The sequence below is a fragment of the Lingula anatina genome, chromosome 4, assembly GCF_051362555.1.
Source record: "Lingula anatina isolate TDL-2025a chromosome 4, LinAna3.0, whole genome shotgun sequence".
Lineage (NCBI taxonomy): Eukaryota > Metazoa > Brachiopoda > Lingulata > Lingulida > Lingulidae > Lingula > Lingula anatina.
Genome location: NC_141770.1, coordinates 15867585 through 15888532, shown reverse-complemented (window position 1 = coordinate 15888532; position 20948 = coordinate 15867585). Strand labels below are relative to the sequence as shown.

General features: G+C 36.9%; 2 protein-coding genes across 2 annotated transcripts; one reads left to right on the top strand and one right to left on the bottom strand.

Moving 5' to 3' along the window:
* Window positions 1-245: 245 nt before the first annotated feature.
* LOC106165235 (histone H3) lies at window positions 246-2368 on the bottom strand. The gene is made up of 3 exons (XM_013543348.2): window positions 2150-2368; window positions 1637-1734; window positions 246-1198 (listed from the first exon to the last, which is right to left on the bottom strand). Exons 1-3 carry the CDS (start codon window positions 2280-2282, stop codon window positions 1019-1021), a joined length of 411 nt encoding a protein of 136 aa, XP_013398802.1. The 5' UTR covers window positions 2283-2368; the 3' UTR covers window positions 246-1018.
* A 908-nt stretch (window positions 2369-3276) lies between these two features.
* Window positions 3277-8661, top strand: LOC106165205 (transmembrane protein with metallophosphoesterase domain). The gene is made up of 5 exons (XM_013543314.3): window positions 3277-3994; window positions 4293-4403; window positions 5706-5871; window positions 6704-6843; window positions 7651-8661. The coding sequence occupies exons 1-5, from the start codon at window positions 3301-3303 to the stop codon at window positions 7842-7844; spliced, it is 1305 nt and encodes a 434-aa protein (XP_013398768.3). The 5' UTR covers window positions 3277-3300; the 3' UTR covers window positions 7845-8661.
* The last annotated feature ends 12287 nt before the right edge of the window (window positions 8662-20948 follow it).

Here is a 20948-nt window from a genome sequence, read left to right as displayed (position 1 = left end):
ACAAAATCGAACCTTACACTATGTCGCAGACCAGAATAAAATCCAGCCATATTTTTAATCCGCATTTTCGAGATGTATGTTCGTAAGACACTCAATTCTAGGAAATGGGACAGGCATTATAGAGCACATATTCTTTTCACATCGTCGTCGTTTTGTACAAGTTGTGGTGAGGGTTTTTATTCAAGTCGGCAAGAGCTAATTGTGATCATTACATTGTCACCATCAATTATCTATTTTACTCAAAGTTTATACGCAATCAACACGTTTTATTCAGGATTTACAAATAACAGGGTATAAAGCGAAATGAAACTAGTTGGGAAAAATGAAAACATGAACCGAAAAATGTACAGAATTGAAAACAGTTCGTCTGGAAATACATTTTTGTGGCAACGATGGGATGAAAGTCAGGGCGGAGAAATGACACATATGCCAATTTTTAAGTATCTATACATGCGCAAACGATGTTTCAAGGTGTAATACTACAATGTTAATCTGTGAAAACTACAAGACGAGAAGCGTCATGAAGGAGAACGGCGTTTCCTTCCTTTGGCAGTTTCCTGCGGCAGGTTATCATACATGTACACGTTAGGTATTTATATTTTTGGCAAACAAACATTTGAAAACGCATATGACTGAAAAATAAAGCGTAAATGCACGATATATCATATATTGTGACTGCATCTTAAGATTTCCACTTATACCGCCCCTGCTCGTATTTTTGTAAAAAATGGCATTGATTTTCCTTCAAAGTTGCTCTATGAGCAGAATTTGTTATTAAAGAGGTCTCTTCTAACATTCTTATTCCCTTGCCTGTAATCATGAAACCGATTTATGTCACAAATTTCACCAAGTTAAAAAAGGGCAAAAAATTCTTAGAAAAGTTCATTAAAACAAACATACTTATAAAGTTTGGCAAATCCAAATAAGTTTCAATCAGATTAAGCGATAATCAATAAGGTCAGGCAGCTTTAAGTAAGTTCTGGGAAATGTAAGCTACTCCCGGCGTATACTGGGCATCTCAGGCCCTCTCCCCACGAATTCGTCGCGCCAACTGAATGTCCTTAGGCATGATGGTCACTCTCTTGGCGTGGATGGCGCACAGGTTGGTGTCCTCGAACAAGCCGACCAAGTAAGCCTCGGCAGCTTCTTGTAAAGCCAAAACGGCAGAACTCTGAAATCGGAGATCAGTCTTGAAATCCTGAAATGAAAACCCAAACTATGAGAAACTGCCACATTGTTTATTTTTCAGATTTACCCTAAACAAGATAGGATTTGGAAATATGCCACACAGGTGAGGTTGGACTGCCATAGGTAAGATAAAGATGTGACGTTCAAGACCCTGTTTCCATACTAAGATCGATCGAGCAGGAGCGACCCATCTCTTAAGCGGCTCTGATGTCTGGCACGCCTACTGAAGTTGTTAGGGGGTAATTAACTATCGTTAAGCTAGATCGATCTAGGTATGGGAATGGGGTCTTAGAGTAGGCTTTAAATTTTGACACCAGCTAGAGGGGTAGGCCTACATGTATGAATATCACAGGCCTGAACCCCCTTTTAATACTGTTCTTAACGAGTCGACCATATTCAATTAATCTATACAAAGTGCATCTCTAATTTTTTAAGTCCCCTAACGCACCTGTGCGATTTCCCTGATAAGTCTTTGGAACGGCAGCTTTCTAATGAGAAGTTCCGTTGACTTCTGGTATCTGCGAATCTCTCTCAAGGCGACAGTGCCTGAAAATATATGGAGGACTATGTTGAGATGACAAGTAGTCTGGAAGTTCCTGAGACACTATGGCGTATTCTGTACTTTGCATCAGAGTAAGTGTTCAATTCATCCCGATTTGGTTGAATGGATAAAGGGGAATCTGTCAATGCCGCAAAATCACCTTTATATTTGTAGCAGTTTCATCTGGATCACGCCCAAAAATGCTGTGGCAATTGAAAAATTAATAAAACACAAGCTCTTGATATTGTTGTAAACATTAATATTATCTAAAATAATGGGCCCCGGATTTTGATCACTTAAATAAAAATAATTTCTTACTGCATCTTAGTACTGCTCGACCAACCCCTTTGTTACCGATTCATCCTCGCGACAAGTCATCTTTTCCAAACATGCAGAAAATACAGAGAAGTTAGGACTCACCAGGTCTGTAACGATGTGGTTTCTTCACTCCCCCTGTCGCGGGAGCACTTTTCCTCGCCGCTTTAGTCGCCAGTTGTTTCCTAGGAGCTTTCCCGCCGGTAGATTTGCGGGCTGTCTGCTTTGTTCGAGCCATTGAGAAGACAGTTGCTGTAGTTGCCCCGGATCGCCCAAATATCTTGAATGATTTCACTCACTCCTGTCACATGACTGCCGGTGATGTCATAGGCTGGAATAGACTCGTCTGGTGTATAAAGAGTTTTTAGTTGATGTGTAGTTGCAACAAAAGTTGTCCACTGTATGCCACGTAGGCTACAAGAGTGCTATTAGTATTATATCGAGGCGCAGCATATGCGTCCATTCACTCTGTGATGCATCCATGCAGCTAGCGTGCTTTACTATGGCAAAATTAAATTTCACTGCTTGTGGCAATTAATTTTTATAACATTCTTTGGTAATTTGTAGGTGTACATGTAGTTCTCCTAGTCAAGGGTTGTAGTTTTAGACAAATTTTATTTTATTAAACATACTTGGAAGTCTATCGAACATTGTTTTATATTTCTTTTATATAACAATGTTAAAATGAAGCATATACATTGAACTTTTTGCGGTAAAAAAGGTCCATCTTTTCGGACCCCCCCCCCACCCACCCCCACCCTTTCAGATTGGTGGCTACGGGCCTGTAATGAAAATCCGACTCCCCATGAAATTTTGACACCCCCCAAAAAACTTCATATATCTTAATTTATTTGAGTATATGACTTTTATCTTGTAGTATGCATAATGGAGGATACATTTGCATTTTTTGTTAGTTTGCAGGTGAAAATGTTCATGAGAAAATTAAAAATGTGTACTTAACCACCCACTGACTCCCCTATGAAAAAGCTATTTATTTGATATTTGGTGATCATTTCAACATCTTTCCTGCTATATTCCCTTGCGGTGCAGATCACATCATCTAACTCGGAGGAAAATAATCAAAATGGAAATAAATTCTCTCGTGAAATATATTTAACCCACATGAAGGATATTGATTGATCCCCCCTCCCACCTTTTTTTAAACAGTCTTTATCTTTCCATATATGTCCTTGCACTGTCCGTTGCACGTGACTGTTATCCTGTGCTGACCTATGACCTATGAACTATGAACAAACATGGCGGCGTCCAGGAAAATAGCAGTCGCTTCGGTGTGCTTAGTATTATCCTTGATATTACTGCAATTTTACGTCACTTCGCTGCGAAAAGAACTCAGAGCGAAGATTTTGAGAGCTCAAATAACGACATTTATGTCTGGATTAATTTCCCTGGCCTGCTGGTACCTTTACAGACGTTTACTTGCCGAAAATCACACCGTGCTTGCCTGTCCCAGTCGGTTGCTGTGGACGCTATGGAAGAGCGTTGTTATATGTTTCCTCCTGTGTGCACAGGTGACTTACGCCACAAACCTATTTTTCATCACCACTGATCCTCAGTGGATCGCCATGGTTTGCTATATATGTTTAGGTACACTTATCCAACTTGTATGCTGTCTTCTCGTGTGTGATTTAATCGAGATCGGACTAAGAGTGCTAAGGAGAGGTCGCCAGTATCAGCAGAATCAGACATCCCTTAAAGCTCAACAAACAAGAACCGTTGTGGCTATATTGATAGCTCTGATGTTATCAGCGCGTGGTTTGACAGTTGGCTTATCTCCACCGCCCCTTAAAAAGGTGACCATCCCAATGGCCAAGCTCCCCAGGAGTTTTGATGGACTTACTATAATACAGTTGTCAGATATTCACCTTGGGCCCACAGTGGGCAGGAGCCGCCTGCAGGACGTAGTGGACAGAGCAATGGCAACTAAACCTGGTAATACACCAGCTTACAGGGAGTTTTTTTTTTTTTTTTTTTTTTTTTTAACTCTAAGGCTTTATCTTTATCACACTAAAATTTAGATACATATTTTATTTAAAACAAATGGGAGAAAAAGATTTTTTTTCCAAATGTAGGCCTTTTTACATTGTATTGAATCTTCTTAAAGCACAAATGAAATCTGACACAAGCACAAATATTGGGTCAACCTTTATTTCTGTATTTTTTATCTTTTATATTTGACACATTGATGTACTAATACACAGTTTTTCTTAGATCTGATATCTCTTTTTAGATGTCATTGTAATCACTGGAGACTTGGTGGATTCAGTCGTTAAGAAGCTTGGAGAAGCAGCAGAGCCATTGAAACAATTACAGGCCCCATATGGTGTTTATTTTATTACAGGTATGGTAATTGAGTAAGGCAAACTTTTATGGAATTAAGTGACTGTTTAGAATCAAATTCAGTCTTTATCTTTCCACGCCATATGTCCTTGCACTGTCCGTTGCACGTGACTTTTCAGATGTGCATGTGTATTGTGAGGGTCAAAAGTGGTGGTTCAGTCGATCAAAGAAGGAGCTTTGTACGATAGTTTAAACTTTAATATATATCAATTCCCTGGATTGTACACTTATGTATAATAAAATGCCAACAACTGTTGTTGACACCATGTCATCATTGCTTGTCTTTTTGATGATGTAAGTTAACATATAACAAATGTAAGTCAAAAATAAATTGTTAGTAAAACTCAACATTACACAAAGGTAATTTTATATCATCGTTTAGTTTACACAAAAAAATATATAGGAACATATAAAGTGGAGAGTCCAGGGATGTCTTCCTTGAATGTCTGAAAAAAAAAGTTCTGCTTAAATAACAATTTGTACTATTTATTAAAGAGCGCATTCTCAACGAATTAAGCCAGGCTTTACAAAGCCGGTGACCTAAAAATGGCGGACGTACATGAAAGAAAAACCGCCTAATCTTTTAATAGTCTCTCCGCCTCCCCACACGTTGTCCCTGCGGGGTACAGTAATTAAATCTCGGCTCCGTTCGCCATGCGGAAGCTACCTGAGAAATATTAAGTGCGCATGCTCATCAGTTAAACTCGTGGTGAAGAAAGCATGGCGGCTGAAGGCGATCGAAGGAAAAAAGCTCTTCTCTTCTATTATCTTTGAAAACAGAGACGAAAAAGGAATAATTTGGCCCATAGAGCAGCAATGATTCGACTATCTACGGAGATAATATCACCAGAGATATTCACGGAAATATTAATGTTCGGAGCCGAGATTTAATTACTGTACCCCGCAGGGAGGCGTGTGAGAGACGGAGAGACTATTAAAAGATTAGGCGGTTTTTCTTTCATGTACGTCCGCCATTTTTAGGTCACCGGCTTTGTAAAGCCTGGCTTAATTCGTTGAGAATGCGCTCAAAGATACATAACAAGGGTGGCGTAAAAAAAAAAAAAAAAAAAAAAAAAAAAAAAAAAAAAAAAAAAAAACATAATCAAAATTTCAGTGACAGAGAAACCATACGTACAAGTGCTTAAAACAAGCATATAACTCGTGCTAGCCACTTTGCTTTATCAGTCTTTTGCAAAAAAAAAGAGGCTCTTACATATTAAAATTACTGTGCTGATTCACCAAAAACCTTGATAAAATTGAATTCTTTAGACATAATTATTTAATTTCTCCTGTTCCATTCCAGGCAATCATGAGTATTACACTGGAGATGTGGATGCCTGGTTTGACAAGTTACGGTCTCTAAATGTGCAAGTTCTCCACAATGAAAAAGCAATTCTTCAAAACCATAAGCAACCAGAAGACACAATTTGTCTGGCAGGTGTTGATGATAACACTGCAGATTCCTTTGGGTAAATGATGGAACTGGACTCGAAAAGTGGCTGTTTTATGGACAAACACTATGTGTCTGGACATATAACCTTCACCTGTGTCTGTCATTGTCATCGGTGGCAACGCCATTGTCTTGTTGCTGTGCACTTTTCACTATTAATGTAATAAATGGATAACCATCTGACATATTACCCTTGAACTTTCCTGAGTCCTTCATAGCACCAAAATACAGGTCATGATTCTGTGGAAGCTATATTGGAGTATTTTTCTTAAAGTTATGCATTTTTTTTTTTTTTTTATTCATATTGGTATTTTCAAGGAGTGACTTTGATCAGGGCTGTAGCCCTGTGATAGTTACTTTTTCTGAATATCCAGAATGACAGAAGTACAAATTTATACTTTATTTATTGGTAATCATGCTGGTGATCACACTGCTTTCCCTAACATTGCACCAGCATTAACACAAACCATTGGGTGCACTGTCATTGTTAAATTCCTTCTTTAGCATTTTTAGATGGCCTTTGTGGCAATGTGTCCATCACTTTTATCATGCATTTATCAGTACAATGTATGTCCATATGTCAGCTTTTCTGCCTTTTTTTAAATGATTATAAATGGGTTATTAGAATCAATAATATTACTGGTTATCTCATTTATATTTATGCGATACAGGTAAAGTGACCTTTGGTGAGCCATATCCCATGAGTCGTAAATATTGATCTGCAGTGTGCCATATCCCATGATGTCATATCTTTAGATTGAAACAGCCAGTCAACTACACCATTTTTTTATTAAATGATAAAATTGAATATCCATCTTTTGTTTTATATATCATTGTAAGTTATTTTTCAGATATGATGGCCATGGTGAACACCTGGACAAAGCTTTAGGGTCATGTGATCCAGATCAACCAATCATATTGCTGGCTCACAAACCATCATGTGCGAAGCGTGCCCTACAAAGCAAATACAATGTAAATCTGGTTCTCTCAGGTGAGATAAAATGAAATTTCGTTTTTCCCAGGAGATAATAATGAAGCTTGGTTGTCTCAGGTGAAATAAAAAGCGCAGTCTAGGTCTCAGGCTGTGTTCCACTCCTATGTGTATTTTGTATTTACTTAATTCCTTTTTACAACTTTCCTGTACAATGTACATGCATGTTAAGATAGATGTGTAGTTACAAATTCCGCATCCCCCTCTAAACCTGCACTGGAGCCTGCTGTGCTATTTTGTTTACAATTTGGGACCTGAGTTTGTCATATGACCATAATTCAGACTCATTGGTTGGCTTTAAGTCTATTAAACTGATTGGCTTAAAAGAAAAAAACCGTATCACATATTATTTTGAAACTTGCAGGTATAATTCATAGGACTAATATAGAGCTCGACTTCTACAATTAGCTTCATTGGATTAGTTTTGTAGAAGTCATGCTTTTTTTTTTTTTTTTTTTTGTAAATATGTTTAAATTTTTCCATGGTTTAAATTTAGGATTATTTTATGCTCCTTGTCAGCTTAACCTCATTGCTACAAGACAGCCCTATAATCAAAATTGTTATCAAAAATGTTTGTAATAATTTATAAATCCTGTTGGTTCTGACTGAAATTCATGTACCCTTAGTAAAAACTTGTATCCAAGTCTCCATTCATGATCTCTAGTTTTGATGCACTACTAATTTCTACTACTCAGTGAAGTACAAATGTTTTGAATTTGCAATTTCAGATGAACTGATACAGGTTTTAATTACTCAACTTTTTTTGTTCGTAAAAGAAATTAATGATATCTCTTTTATTTTTTCCAGGTCACACACATGGGGGTCAATTATTCCCTATGATAATAGCAGCATATTTAGTGAACCCGTATTATGTGGGCCTTTACCGTGTCAGTGACCACGCCCATGTTTATGTGTCCCCAGGGACCTTTTACTGGGGGATACCTATGAGAGTTTTCACAAGTATGGAGATTACACATATAACACTGCAAGCTACATCGTAGCCTATTAACAAATAAAAAACTTATTTTAATTGGTTTTTTTTTCAGTGTATCAGTCCATATGGAGATTAAGGATATTACGTCATTTGTTGATTTTATGTGTCACTAAATTAAAAAATGTCTGGTGTATATTTTATTTAAATATTAGATGAATAAATTATTATTATAATCAGTAAAATCATTCTCATGGTTTAAGCCCATTGTGTGGTGAGTTTTCTTAATATAGATTCCCAACTCCAATAACATTTTCATCAAAAATAAGAGAAACCGTTCAGTACACTGACATTTCAGTTATGAGCCCTGATACTAAGTTTAGAAAACTTTAAAGTGTTGCTTGATTTAGGAGCATCATGGTTTGTTTCCATTGCGAAATAAAAGGTTATACCTCCAGTAAAATTGGTTCATGAATGCCAGCACTGCGATTTCATAGACGGATTTTTATCCAAGTCAGTTATTTCTATATGTGAGGGCTCGTCAATGAGCTACTGGCATTGAATAAAAACAATACAAGACTACAAGGTGACCGTCTTAAGAATGGGTCATTAAAGAGCGTTTTCATACCTTCACTGCATTTTATCTCTGTTGTAGTGACTGTGTGACGTTTAAAATTGGATTTCTCCACCAAAACGAATAACCTGTTAGTATCCTCGAGACATGGATTATTATCAAGAATTATTTTCATGAATTCCAGCCAATTAGTTTTTTTATTCTATGCTGCAAACGGCCTAACACGATCAAGATATATGTAGTTATATGTTATACGTTATCAAATAATAAGAGCAACCAAATAGTGGATAATAAACGTGGTAATCACACACAATCACCTATTGTTAATACTTAAGTCACGGGAGACCAGGAAGTGACCTGAGGTCGTGGAGTGGCAATATTGAATAGTCTAAAAATTCAGTATGATCATTTTTAAAACATTGTAAAAAACAGTGTAAAAAAAAAGACCAGTAACCAGTTTACAGGGACTTGTTATGATCTGTGTGCATGCCGATTTTCAGTGTCAGTCAGTGTATCGAATGCTGAGTGTTAGGCTGTATTCCCAGAGCTTTTAGATCGATCTAGCCCCGCGGGGAGTCTCACTAGATTACTGTCAGATAAACCGGCTTAAATGTCCGTCCCGCCTACTACAAGCTGTAAGGGGGTAATTAACTTTCGTGTCCGCCCGGCTGACAGCTATTTAGCGTGAACCCCGAGTTAGGTCGATCTAAAGTAGATCGATCTAATCTCTGGGAATGGGGTCTAAAACTGTACAACCAATAATTGCCCTTTTTCTTATATGCCTAGATAGAAGGCGCTGAGTTAGTATAGTGTCTAGTTTCCAGTTTCGTTTTTCAAAAACGAACCTGGCAACCAGAAACTAGTTACATACTTCAGAAACAATTCTGGCAAGCAGAAACTGGTGTCGTTTTTCAGAAACGAACCTGGTAACCAGAAACTAGTGTTGTTAAAAAAAAAAAAAAAAAAAAAAAACGATTCTGAGAAACCAGAAGGCGGAAGGGAACAAGAGTGAATAGAGGCAGGGGAGACCAAGATAAGCGTCTATCGCGACCAAGGTAACCCTTACCGTGGAGGCCGGGCAGGGTGGGCAGGAGGGTGTCATGGTCTCTTTTCGCCGTGCGGGGAGGACAAGATCTCTACAGCGCACAGGTCGGTCCCTGGGTGTATCTCCTTGTTGAATGGTTGACTAACTTTGCTTTTATTTAATTAAAATAAAAAATTCTGGCAATTAAAACTAGTGTTGTCTTTCAAAAACGATTAGTTTCTAGAATTGTTAGAACATGTGTGTGTTTTCGGGGAGGGGAGGGGGGGCTTTCCCTTTGTTGTTTGGAGTATAAATTTTAATTTTATTGAATTTTTCCAAACAAATTTTTAACAAAAAGTGACTTAAAAACGATTCTGGCTAGTAGAAACCAGTGTCCTTTTTCGAAAAAAAAAGAAAATGGCAACTAGTAACTAGTTTCCTTTTGTTACTAAAAGTTATGATTAAATTAGTTCAAGTCGTAACATTTGAAAGACTTGGCAATAAGTGATAATAGACAAAATGGATTTTTTTACAAATTGTACTTGCCAACTTTTTATCAAAGTTGACATTAGTGCTTTGTCTTCATAGAATTCCATCATAAACATTTCCGTCCAAATTCAGAGGATGTAACAATTTTAAAAATACAAAAATATGCTGTAAGCGCTATTCGTACACTAACGCACACGCGCATGTAAACGCACCTTGTCCTATGTCGTCGTGTTGATGTTTGCACAACAAATCGAACAGTAGTCAAAAATGCTTCATGTTCGAAAGATTCCTGTTTGTTTTGCCAATAAAATATTTTAATCTTGTTTTCTTTGCACTAAATCCGAAATGTACCATACCTGGCGTAATTGTGGATGAAAATTTACATTTGCAAAGCATGGGAATCAGGAGCGACATAAAGACATGGTTTATAAGATAATCCAGTCTTAACCAAATTCAGAGTAAAATATAATCAAAACTGAAAAGGTTACGCAAAAATCAGTGTACTTGAAGCTAAGATCTAATAAACGGATATTATGGTATATGGTATGGTATGGTATGGTATGGTATGGTATATTAGATCTTAGCTTGAAGTGACTTTTCACATTCACTTAAAATCAACTCTGGTCTGGAAATCGTCTAATTTATCTAAGGGAGGTTACATAAATACAAGTGTACCCCAAGGTAGTATACTTGGCCCGTTACTCTTTCTCATATATATAAATGACCTCCCTGACGGACTCTCTACCGATTGTTTCATCTATGCGGATGATATTTCCCTCTTTATGCCCTCGCGTCGGGGAGATGTCAATTCACACGCAAGTTAGGTCCAAACATTTAAATGTTATATATAATGCCTTTATCCAATCACAATTTGATTACTGTGACATCTTCTATCATAATTCACTCCAGAAGAAATTATCGAAACTATCGTCTCTTCAATACCAAGCCGGCATAATAGTACTGGGAGCCTTACCTAGCTCTTGTACCTCCAAAATATTTGAACAACTAAATTGGATTTCTCTATTTGATAGAAGAAAAATGCACGCTCAAAAAATTATGTTTTCAGTTATGGCGAATTTGGTCACCTCCTATGTTTCTGATATATTCCGCCCATTCAGAAACCCTTTTCCAATCATAATCCGAGAAAATAACAAAAGAGACTTTAAACTTTCTCCTAAATACCCCCGTACCTCAGATAACTATTCTCTAATGTCTTCATGGGATCAACTCTCCTCCTCCACTTAATCTTTACCTTCAATCTCTTCTTTCAAGAACTCGATAAAAAATCACCTCACTGCTGGGTCGCTTTCAACAACAACACTAAACTTGGACAGAAATCAAGAAGAAATTCTTAACAGAGCGAGGGTCGGGTGTTTATTTAGAGCAGAATTGTTTAGGCATAACTGGACTACTATTGACACACCACACTGCACCTGTGGTGCCCTTGAAACTCCTCTGCACTTCTTTTTCAGATGCCCCTCACTCAGTTTAAGGTACCCTCCCCTTTACCAAAAAGTAAATGAAATTCTACATGAAAGTAAGACCTCTTTTAAAACACAAAAAGAAAAGCTGTCCCTATTTCTCTACGGTCATGGATCTTTATCACCCACCCAAAATGAAATTATCTTCGAAACTGTTGCAAATTTTCTTCTCGAAAACTTTGTCATCACTTAATAGGTACTATCTCTTTTCTTCTTCTTTCTTTCTGTACTTAATTTGTGCTCCATAATATTTGAAGTTTTACATTTACTCTGTATCCATTTGTTTTAATTATTTACTTATTTAATTTTGTGGAGAGCATATAATGCTTCCAGCGCCTTGCCTCCATTTCTTTCTTTTGAATAAACGTTGTTAAAAAAAAACTCTGGTTCTCGGTTTTAAGTGATGACACTAAGCACAAATAACACAACATGGGCATGCAGGACTGATATCTAATCAAGCTTGTCTTTCTCAATCACCCCTTGCTCCTGAAAAAAATTAAATGTATAAGAACATACAACAACTTTTATTAGAACGCTCCTCTGCATATTTTAGTCACGTTTCTCACTTTAAAAATTCAAACCAAACGACGTGTTTACATACACTTTGGTAGAATATCGAAAGTAGCGTTTAAAGGAACAAAATACTTAGAAATAACATTTTTAATCTATACATGTAATTCCGTTACATTGTAAATAAACAACTGACCAAACTGTAGGAATGGACTAGATAAGATAATAAATCTAATTTTAAAAAATCTATAGATTTTGTTTAAGAATTATTAACTGTTCACTATCTTTTTGAGCGAAATCGACAAAAGATGACGGTCTAAAAATCCGTTGAATCCTTTCAGAATACTCTTTACCTCCCAAAAATTGCGCTTTGAGACAGCTCAAGTGATTGTGAAAGTACGGAATGCAAAGGCTCTAATAATTCCCATTCTACAGAAACATTTTAATGAATAAACGATATCTAAATGAAGTCTATTTCCCGTTTTTGTTTTACGACACTTCTGTTTTGTATTATAAGTCCTAAACGGCATATAAATGATCCCAATCCTGGGTATTTTTTGTAGCCAACTATAGGAACAGTTTTCTTATCATAAACGTAACAAAAATTTCCATTCTACTACTGAAATATCAAATTAATTTTTATTTCGGAGAAAAGAGACCGTAACACCCTGCACGGCTTCCACGGTACAGGTCTTTGTCGCGGTAGACGTTAATCTCTGGTCACCCCTTCCTCCATCTACTCTTCTTTCCTTCCCCAAAAACGATTTTGGTTGCTCAGAATCGTTTTTGAAAAACGAAACTAGTTTCTAGTTGCCAGGTGCGTTTAAAAAAAACGACAATAGTTTCTGGTTGCCAGGCTCGTTTTTGAAAAACGAAACAGGAAACTAGACACAAGGAACTAACTTCAGCGCCCCCCCCCCCCCCCCCCAGATAGATAGAAATAAATGTGAAGCACAATGTTCCACCTTATCCGACTAGAAATTCAACTTGATTTAATTCCTTAGAACTTGGATATTTTTAAAGGCGTAACACGTGCCTCCGACCTTTATACAGAAAAAGAGTGGAGGTGCGAAAATTTACTCTTATTCGTCAAAATATTCCCCTTTCAAAACCGTTACGCAGTTTACATTATTTAATACTGTTTTCAATTTCTTTATATCGATTTTTACCGCCTAGACTATAATTTGCCAGTATCTATGTCCATTATGAATGTGGATCAAAAATAAGAAATTTAAAACTAGGTTTATAGACAGCTTTCTCAGTGTATTACAATATCGAATGCCTTGGTGAAAAGTAAGAAGCATAAAAATGACCAGGAACGTTACATTTGGGCTACAGAATTCCTGAGAAAGCCTATCACTCATCGTGAGCCCCTCACTTGGCACTGCCAAGCTATTTTAAAGGACAGAAATTTAGGATATAGACGAAAAAGCCCCGGCCCCCTGCGCTGCCCCCCTCTGAACCCTCTCTCACAGTCCTTTTCTCAGTGTGACGTGAAAGAACAACCGTCGCAATCAGCTGTCTCAACAAGCACAATCGCTCAGCTGTGTCCACCCATTAGTTGGCGAAGACTTTCGACCGAGGCAGACAGGTGGGTAGAGATCAGGAGGTTATTCTAAATGTGTTCACCGCATTATTGGGTGTTATTACAGCGATCTGTTTTGTTTTGATAAAAAGTGAGATTGTGGATTTTATACATTACGATGTCGATAGAACAAACTGGTGCATGTCATTCACGGTATATTGGCTTCTCGTGGCGACCAAGCATGCCTTTAGATGAATATACCATACAGAGAAGGGTTAACAATGAAAAAATCTAAAAACTTTCAATATGAACTAGGTGGTTGTTACTTTTTTAATAAGATGATCTGAGATGACATGTATACAAATGAAAAACGATCTCTTTAATTGTTATAAGGGAACCCGAAACTTTTCATGGCGTGTTAATGGAAGAATCGGTTCGTAAGGAAGTTGATATCACTTGTTATGGTAATGCCCTGGGCCACTTTTTAATTTTTGTTTAAGGCATTAATTCGTTGAAGGGTATATTTTTAATAAGAGCACATGATGTTGTCAAAAATCCAGTGCCCGCACCCTGTAGATGATCACGTGAGTTCCTAAAAAACAAGGTGATCGATTCTAGTGGGCTAGTGATAGATTTATTTATTATTATTATTTTTTTTAGAATTGCCCACCCAGATAATATTTCACTCAAGCACACTTTTTTGGTAGAGGCAAAAGAGATGTGCAAGTCGCATTTCCGTTTTTTTTTTTTTTTTTTTTTTTTTTTGTACATGCACAAGAACATCGCAGTGCCAAGTGAGGTTCTGTCTGTGAATGTTGTTATTATTGTCAGGGATAACAGTAAGTCAAAAACAGACAACTTGAACATTTTAAAATCTAGAATCCGTAGGTAGAAGTCTTAAAGGGGAAGGCTGACGTAAATTTGAATTTTTCGGATCATAGAAACAACTAAAATTTGCGACAGAATTCTGAGGAATGATTTAATCGTTCTGAGAGTCCCCTCCCTTCCCCCTCCTTCATTTCTTCATTGGGACCCATTATTAACAAAGCCGCTGTCCGTTCCCTTCATTGTGGCGTGTGCCTTTCGATATTCTCACGGTCAGCCGAGATGGATCTTAGTATTTCCCCTAATATCACGTGGGTCGCTTGACCAAAAGGCTCCATCGTGTTATCGAGCCATCTCTGCTTGCGCTCATCAAAGCGATGGACATTTTCCACTCCTCCCCGATACTCCTCTTCACAGCACTACATTTCGATGCCTCAGCAAATAAGAGGTACGCAGAAGAGTCATCGCACGAATTAACTGCCCCTTGCACGCAAATTATAACTTATCCTGTTCGGGACGAACACTCGCGCTATCGTAGAGGGCTATAAGACAGTGAAATCGACATGAAAGCAACATGATGAAATCGACATTGCGAAATCTACAAGCCTGATAATCTTTCCGCTGTGATGTAATATACATACAGCGTGATTATTACATTTTATGTAGAAGGAAGGGTATGGTTACCTCGCAGTCATTTACGAGTATTGAATGACAACAACTTTCTTAGCTTTTTACATGCACAAAATTTTCTAATTCCTAAAGTTGTTGAATAATTCGTAGTTCAGCCATCGTTAGGTTGTGATAAGATATGTGGTGAATTGGAGAGTGAGAGAAGTGTGTGTGTGTGGGGGGGGGGGGGCTTTAACTAAATGAAAATTTATAATGTAAGCGTTCTTAAAATTCTGGAAACACGGACAAATGCCGTATATAGTATAAACAGAAACATAAAATTAACTCCCAGATGCAATGTGCAATATTCCTAAAGCAAACCTCACCCATTAAAATGCTTCTCAATCAAAACAGTCTCTTGTTTATTTCGTCACCTGCTGTTGAATAGGTGCGAAGACATTTTGAGACTATGAAACCTTTTTTTTTGCCTTATGTTGTTCCTTATTTCTACAAGGGGGGGGGTCTAAGGCAGTATAATGCATCCACTATGTCCACGCAGCCTGGTATAATACCTGATTTAATTGCACATTATTTTCTAAGCAACTGTTCACAAAATGCCTGAGCGAGCACACCTGAGCTACAAAGTGAAAATCACGAACGCCTTATACGTGCTATGGGAAGATTTTGAGACATAAAAAAATTCCACCATCTGACAGCTTCGTTATGCCGCATTCTTTTCCATCAGCTGTCATTCAGAAAAAAAAACAATGTAAATGAGACAAAATTAATCACAAGCTGATGTTTCATAGCCGTTGGAACACATTCCCGGCTACACACTTCATTGTATTTTCAAACATGTAAGCAGGGTTTAGTGCTGTCGAGGGGTAGTTACGAAGATGCTACGCACCTCCTTTGCGAAATTATCAAGATAAATCACCCCTTTCCATTGATGTTATCTCGAGTGACTTACTGGCTAAGAAGATGCTCGCTCTCGTTACATCTTTTAAGTTTCTAACGATACCATCTTAGTAGAGGTCAGATGGGATAATTCAACGCGTTGGGGAAGAGGGTGTCACTGTGTTATTCAGCATCTATTTGTGATTTATGATATGCGATTTATCCTTTCTCTTATCGCCCCAAATTACTTACCTGTACCGCGGGGTGCCTGGTTTTTTGACGGGTACAATTATTAAAATGTTTAGGTGTTTATCTGAAAGTATATCTTTGCCAGTATCAGTTATATTTTGATTGTTGAATTAACGGGACCGCTTCACATCTTGAAGGTGTAAATAAAAAAGAATGTCTACTGTTTTGCGCAGTAATAAATTAGTGGAGAGATTTATGCTATTTCTCTGTTGAGAAAACTGACAAACAATTAAGATAGCATACTAAATGCCATAATATATGATAATAAAATATCTTGTAAGGATAAAATATTTTAAAGACAGACAAGCATTACCAAATTTCTTTGCAAGAATATTAAAACACTACGTTTGTCATATATTCGAAAACCCAAATAAAGATGTACAATAGTAAAATCTTAACTTAGATATTATTGACATTTGTGTTAATTAATACATGGACAAACTCATCCTCGTAGAATAAAATACAATCAAAATGACGTACAAAAACAATTGTGTCTGTCAATTTTAATATTTATGCTTTGATAACAAATTACATTTATCTTATTATCACACATCTCATCTCAGTTATAAGGTTTAGGGTTATGCCTATTATATATAGCGACAGCACGGATTTTGTCCTTTCTCCAAACCTGTAAAATTTAAGATGATTACCGTATATTATCTATCAGAGGGGGTTTGGTGAATATTTCGACATATCGCCGACTATAAAGGGGGCCGTACAAGGGGGGGTTTTATTATCTTAAAATTTTCCTGTTCGTTTATAATTAGTCCTTTGAAATTGTTTATTTCCCAAAAGGGCTACTTGCATACAAAAAATAATAAAAGAAATATCTTTATTAATATCGCGTTTATGAGCGATTCGGAAACGTTACGAACATATGTTACAGTTCAGTATAATTTGCCAAGGAAAAAGTAGGTTGTCTCTTCAAATATTAGAGCATATTATCAGTGAAGATATCGTTAGAGTGGAGATCGGTGAAACTATTTTCGTGCGTAAATCACGTGAACGACACCTTACTGTTAGAAATACAAACATTTTACGGTTAAAAGACGACAGAATAATTCATGCTGGTGTCTGTTAATCTTTAAGTTGCCATAAAGTTGAGGAGAATAAACTTTTCTATAGCATGTACAGAAAGAGATGGGATTCTGCACCCTCCCTTAGCAATCACGGTACCCTCGCATGTTGATCTTACCTTACATTGTAGGCAAAGAGAATTCTTGATATCGTCACATCTTAAAATATGAAGTGGGAAAATCTTTGCTCCCATGTTGATTTAAATTCGACCGTGGTTAAGTTTTCCGTGAAGTTTGTCTTGAGATGAAAATTCAAACAAGAAATAAATTTTGAAATAAATATGAAAAAGTAAATTTTCCCATTATAGTGTAAAGAAAAATAAAGAATTTTATACCAAATACTTCGATTTTTGTGCCGTCTTTTTGCCATTAAAAGTTTTAATTTCGCACAAACCGTAAGTGCAATGAAGTAAAGTAAAGTAAATCTTAAGTAAAAGAGAAAAGTGTTGTGGTGAGTTGACGTGACCTAAAATAATGGACACTTAACATAAGTGTAATTGATCGCTATTATGATTTTTTTAAACATTTAAGCAGCCAACTAAGTGAAAACCACGCTTTATCTTATAAATGTAAATGTCACTCAAGTTTAAGTATGATGTTTGTTTTGTCTTTTTGTGTTTTTGAAAAGAGAAATAATCATATTAAAGGGAAGGGCATTTTAGCTCTTACACTTAAATTGGTTACAAAATGTTCTGAGCGTAATGCTTAGTAGATGTAATGGTAGTTGAGTCTATATATAAAATCAGTGATGAAAGGACTGTCAGGTAATAACAAAATGAACCCGGGCCCGGGGGTATTTGTACATGGAAATGAAACAGATCTGCAGTAATTAAAAACGACCAATCAGAATCAAAGATGAATTCCGAATGTCACGTGGTGTCATTAATGGAATTAATGCGGGCATGTGTCATGCCAAAACAGGTACGTCTGCCAAAATAGGTACGTCTGGTGATTATCCAGATTAAAAAGCAGCATATTTTGAGTTTACTCAGCAAAATTTCATTTCAAAACCTATTTAATCCATATATGAATTTTAGATATAACTGTTACGGCAAAATAAAAACGAGGGGTGGGATGAAAATGGTATTAATGTTACGCTCGCCAAATAAGCGGTAATGCAAGTGGTCGATTCCACACTTAACATTTTGTCATCAAAATTTTACCTTCTAAGTTATCCTTCACAGTTGTGCTTTAAACTTCAAATAATTATTTTGGTTATTTTGGCGTTCCCTTTAAGTTTGAAACGCCATTTTACTTGACAGTCATCAGTAGAATAAACATCCGAAACGTACACTTTTTGGCAAAGTACATATTTTGGCAGGACACAGGTTACTGTGGTCCCTGGATGGAGCCACTTGGCAGCGAAGTCCTTGTGGAGATAGGACCTCCAGGCAGATACCCTGGCCAAGCTTTGGTCACTTATCCTGACCAATTGAACAACCGTTAATTCAGAGAACTGGGATGATGTGGGCCTGTCATTAATGAAGATGTAGCCAAGTGTCCCCGTGAGGGGAAATAATCAATGTTGTCAGGAAATGGCGAATGCAATGAAAAGAGAGAGAGAGAGAGAGAGAGAGAGAGAGAGAGATAAAAACCGGTCTTGGTAATTCATCCAGTGCTTCATTAATAACAACATTACAATGGAGTACAATAAAAGGGCAGTTTAAAACATGAAAAGATGGAAAAGATATATGTACCGTTACGGTCATAATAGAGTGAATATACTAATAGAAACAATAAGAACACAAACAAAAGTATAAATGACACCAGCGTCTGCGAAAGATAAACCGCTATGTCTGAACAGCGACAGAATGAAATATTGTGCATGTACAGCTGACTCTTTTGCCCGTTTTGTCTCTCCATTATTTCAGTCTTTTTTTTTTTTTTTTTTTTTTTTTTTTTTGTAAGCAACTAAAACGCACAAACATAATATTCCCCTCATACTGGTAGGTCTGGCATACAATTTGGTTTGATAATTGATTTTTTTTCTAATAATATAGAAACCAACGGTTCTATACTAATTTCCGTACTAATGTGTGACAAATCAATTACAAAAAGTGGAAGAAAAAACCTTCCCCTCTAATTTTACATTAAATTTGAGGATAGAAAAGGATACAAAGAATCCAGGGACAGTAACATAGATAGTTATCTCTAACTATATTTTTATAGGTAAACCATCATTTTTTTCTCCCCGACCTTCGCCTTATACAATTAGAAATGTTGAACTTTTCCCACTTCTTTTAATAAACGTGTCATTACGAGCCGAACTTAACACCTGCCTCAGCGTAAAATTAAACTGCGAACCAAAAGTTCCAATTATGTTAACAATAAATTGTTGGCACATTGAAAGACAGTTCCCGGGAGTACGGGTGTCATAATATTACACGGTCGCCATTGTGATGAGGAGTCATTTCCAGTTACCGGGCCATTTTTCACATTTTGATTTATATTTGTATGTCAAAATGGCTGGATTGAAGATACGAGTGTTTGTTGAATTTAGATATTTTCTCTCTTTCTTTGCAAAAATATGACTTTTCTTGAAGAAACCTGGGAGTAGTTTGAAAACGTTAAACCCACTCTTACAAACATCAGATAACACCTTTTTTGACTTGAAATTTAATGATTTGCATTTAGCAAGTTAAAATCAGCTAATTTCATTTAAAATGGTCGAAGCCAATTAATGTGTAAAATACTATCTCACATTTCAAAGAAATGTTTTCTTCTACATTAAATTTCTCCAAACTTGAAATTATTAATACCAATGTGGACTTATAAATTAAAGAACTTTAAATTACAGATTGAGGATAAAAATTGAAAATATTTGTAAAAATGCCACAACATACTTTTAAAACTTTCACCCAGCGTTAACTCAATTATGTCTTTCTATTCTACATTTTGTAATAATTTTGTAACAGAGTGTTCTGCTCGGAACTGTAGGCCTACATGTACTTTGTACAGTGACAATGACTGCAACATTTCTTCCCCGTTAATTCCCAGCAGGCCTTGGTTACGTAATACCTGTGTGTGTGTGTGGGGGGGGGGGCGTGTCAGTGCTCTATCTGCTATTTTGACATGTGCGAAACAAGTTCCCGCGAATAATTTGCTATGATTCAAAAGCCCATCTATGAATGATCTTTAAAAGACCAAACCGCAAAAACCTCGAACTACTGGAGCTCTCACAAATATTGTGAATCACTTTGTGCAAGGACATATTTGATGACTTGGTCGTCATACTAAACGACTTTCAAATAAAGAAATACATAGATACAAAGTGTCTGTGTCCATCTTTCAACCGAAATATGGCGAAAACACGACAAGTAGACGTATGAGGTAATGCAGTCAAATTTCCTCTTTGTTGTGAATAGATTCGGATCGCGGTAATTTAAGCTGCGGGTATGTATAACAAGAATGTGACTGGAAATAAAATGCATTGCCCATGTAAATGTTCCGATACAAAAGTTCGTCAAAATACAGACACCAAATTAACCATTTTGCGGAATAATAAAACCTGACTTGATTACAATAAGGATGACTGCATGACGTCACAATAGACTTCGATTTGGGATCATCCCCTACTTTTTACTTCAACGTCATTTTTAATGCGACAGAGTCATCCGATACCCGATAAAAATGGATGTCATCACCAGAGAGAACTGATAGGCTAGAAATGCAGTTAGGATGCAGCCATGGGGATAGCTTGGGTTTGATGGATGACCCGGGTTCTCCCATAGGAAGCTAGCTGTCCCTGAATCGTGGAGCAGTCGTTTTATATAATAGGGTTACGCATTGAAGGGAAACCCACAATTGAAAGCGTTGCCTTGGGCTGAGGACAATTGACTTATGATTTATCATACATTTCAATAAAGAAAATGAGAGGTATTTAGTAGGCTATTCCAATTGTTTTAATATACTGCC

Excerpts from the sequence above, each read along its gene's own strand:
- LOC106165205 (XM_013543314.3), top strand. The coding sequence starts at position 3,301 with ATGGCGGCGTCCAGGAAAATAGCAGTCGCTTCGGTGTGCTTAGTATTA. Across the intron at positions 4,404-5,705 it reads TGGTGTTTATTTTATTACAG|GCAATCATGAGTATTACACT; the intron begins GTATGGTAATTG and ends GTTCCATTCCAG. Across the intron at positions 6,844-7,650 it reads TGTAAATCTGGTTCTCTCAG|GTCACACACATGGGGGTCAA; the intron begins GTGAGATAAAAT and ends TATTTTTTCCAG.
- LOC106165235 (XM_013543348.2), bottom strand. The coding sequence starts at position 2,282 with ATGGCTCGAACAAAGCAGACAGCCCGCAAATCTACCGGCGGGAAAGCT. Across the intron at positions 1,735-2,149 it reads ACCACATCGTTACAGACCTG|GCACTGTCGCCTTGAGAGAG; the intron begins GTGAGTCCTAAC and ends ATATATTTTCAG. Across the intron at positions 1,199-1,636 it reads TTATCAGGGAAATCGCACAG|GATTTCAAGACTGATCTCCG; the intron begins GTGCGTTAGGGG and ends TTTTCATTTCAG.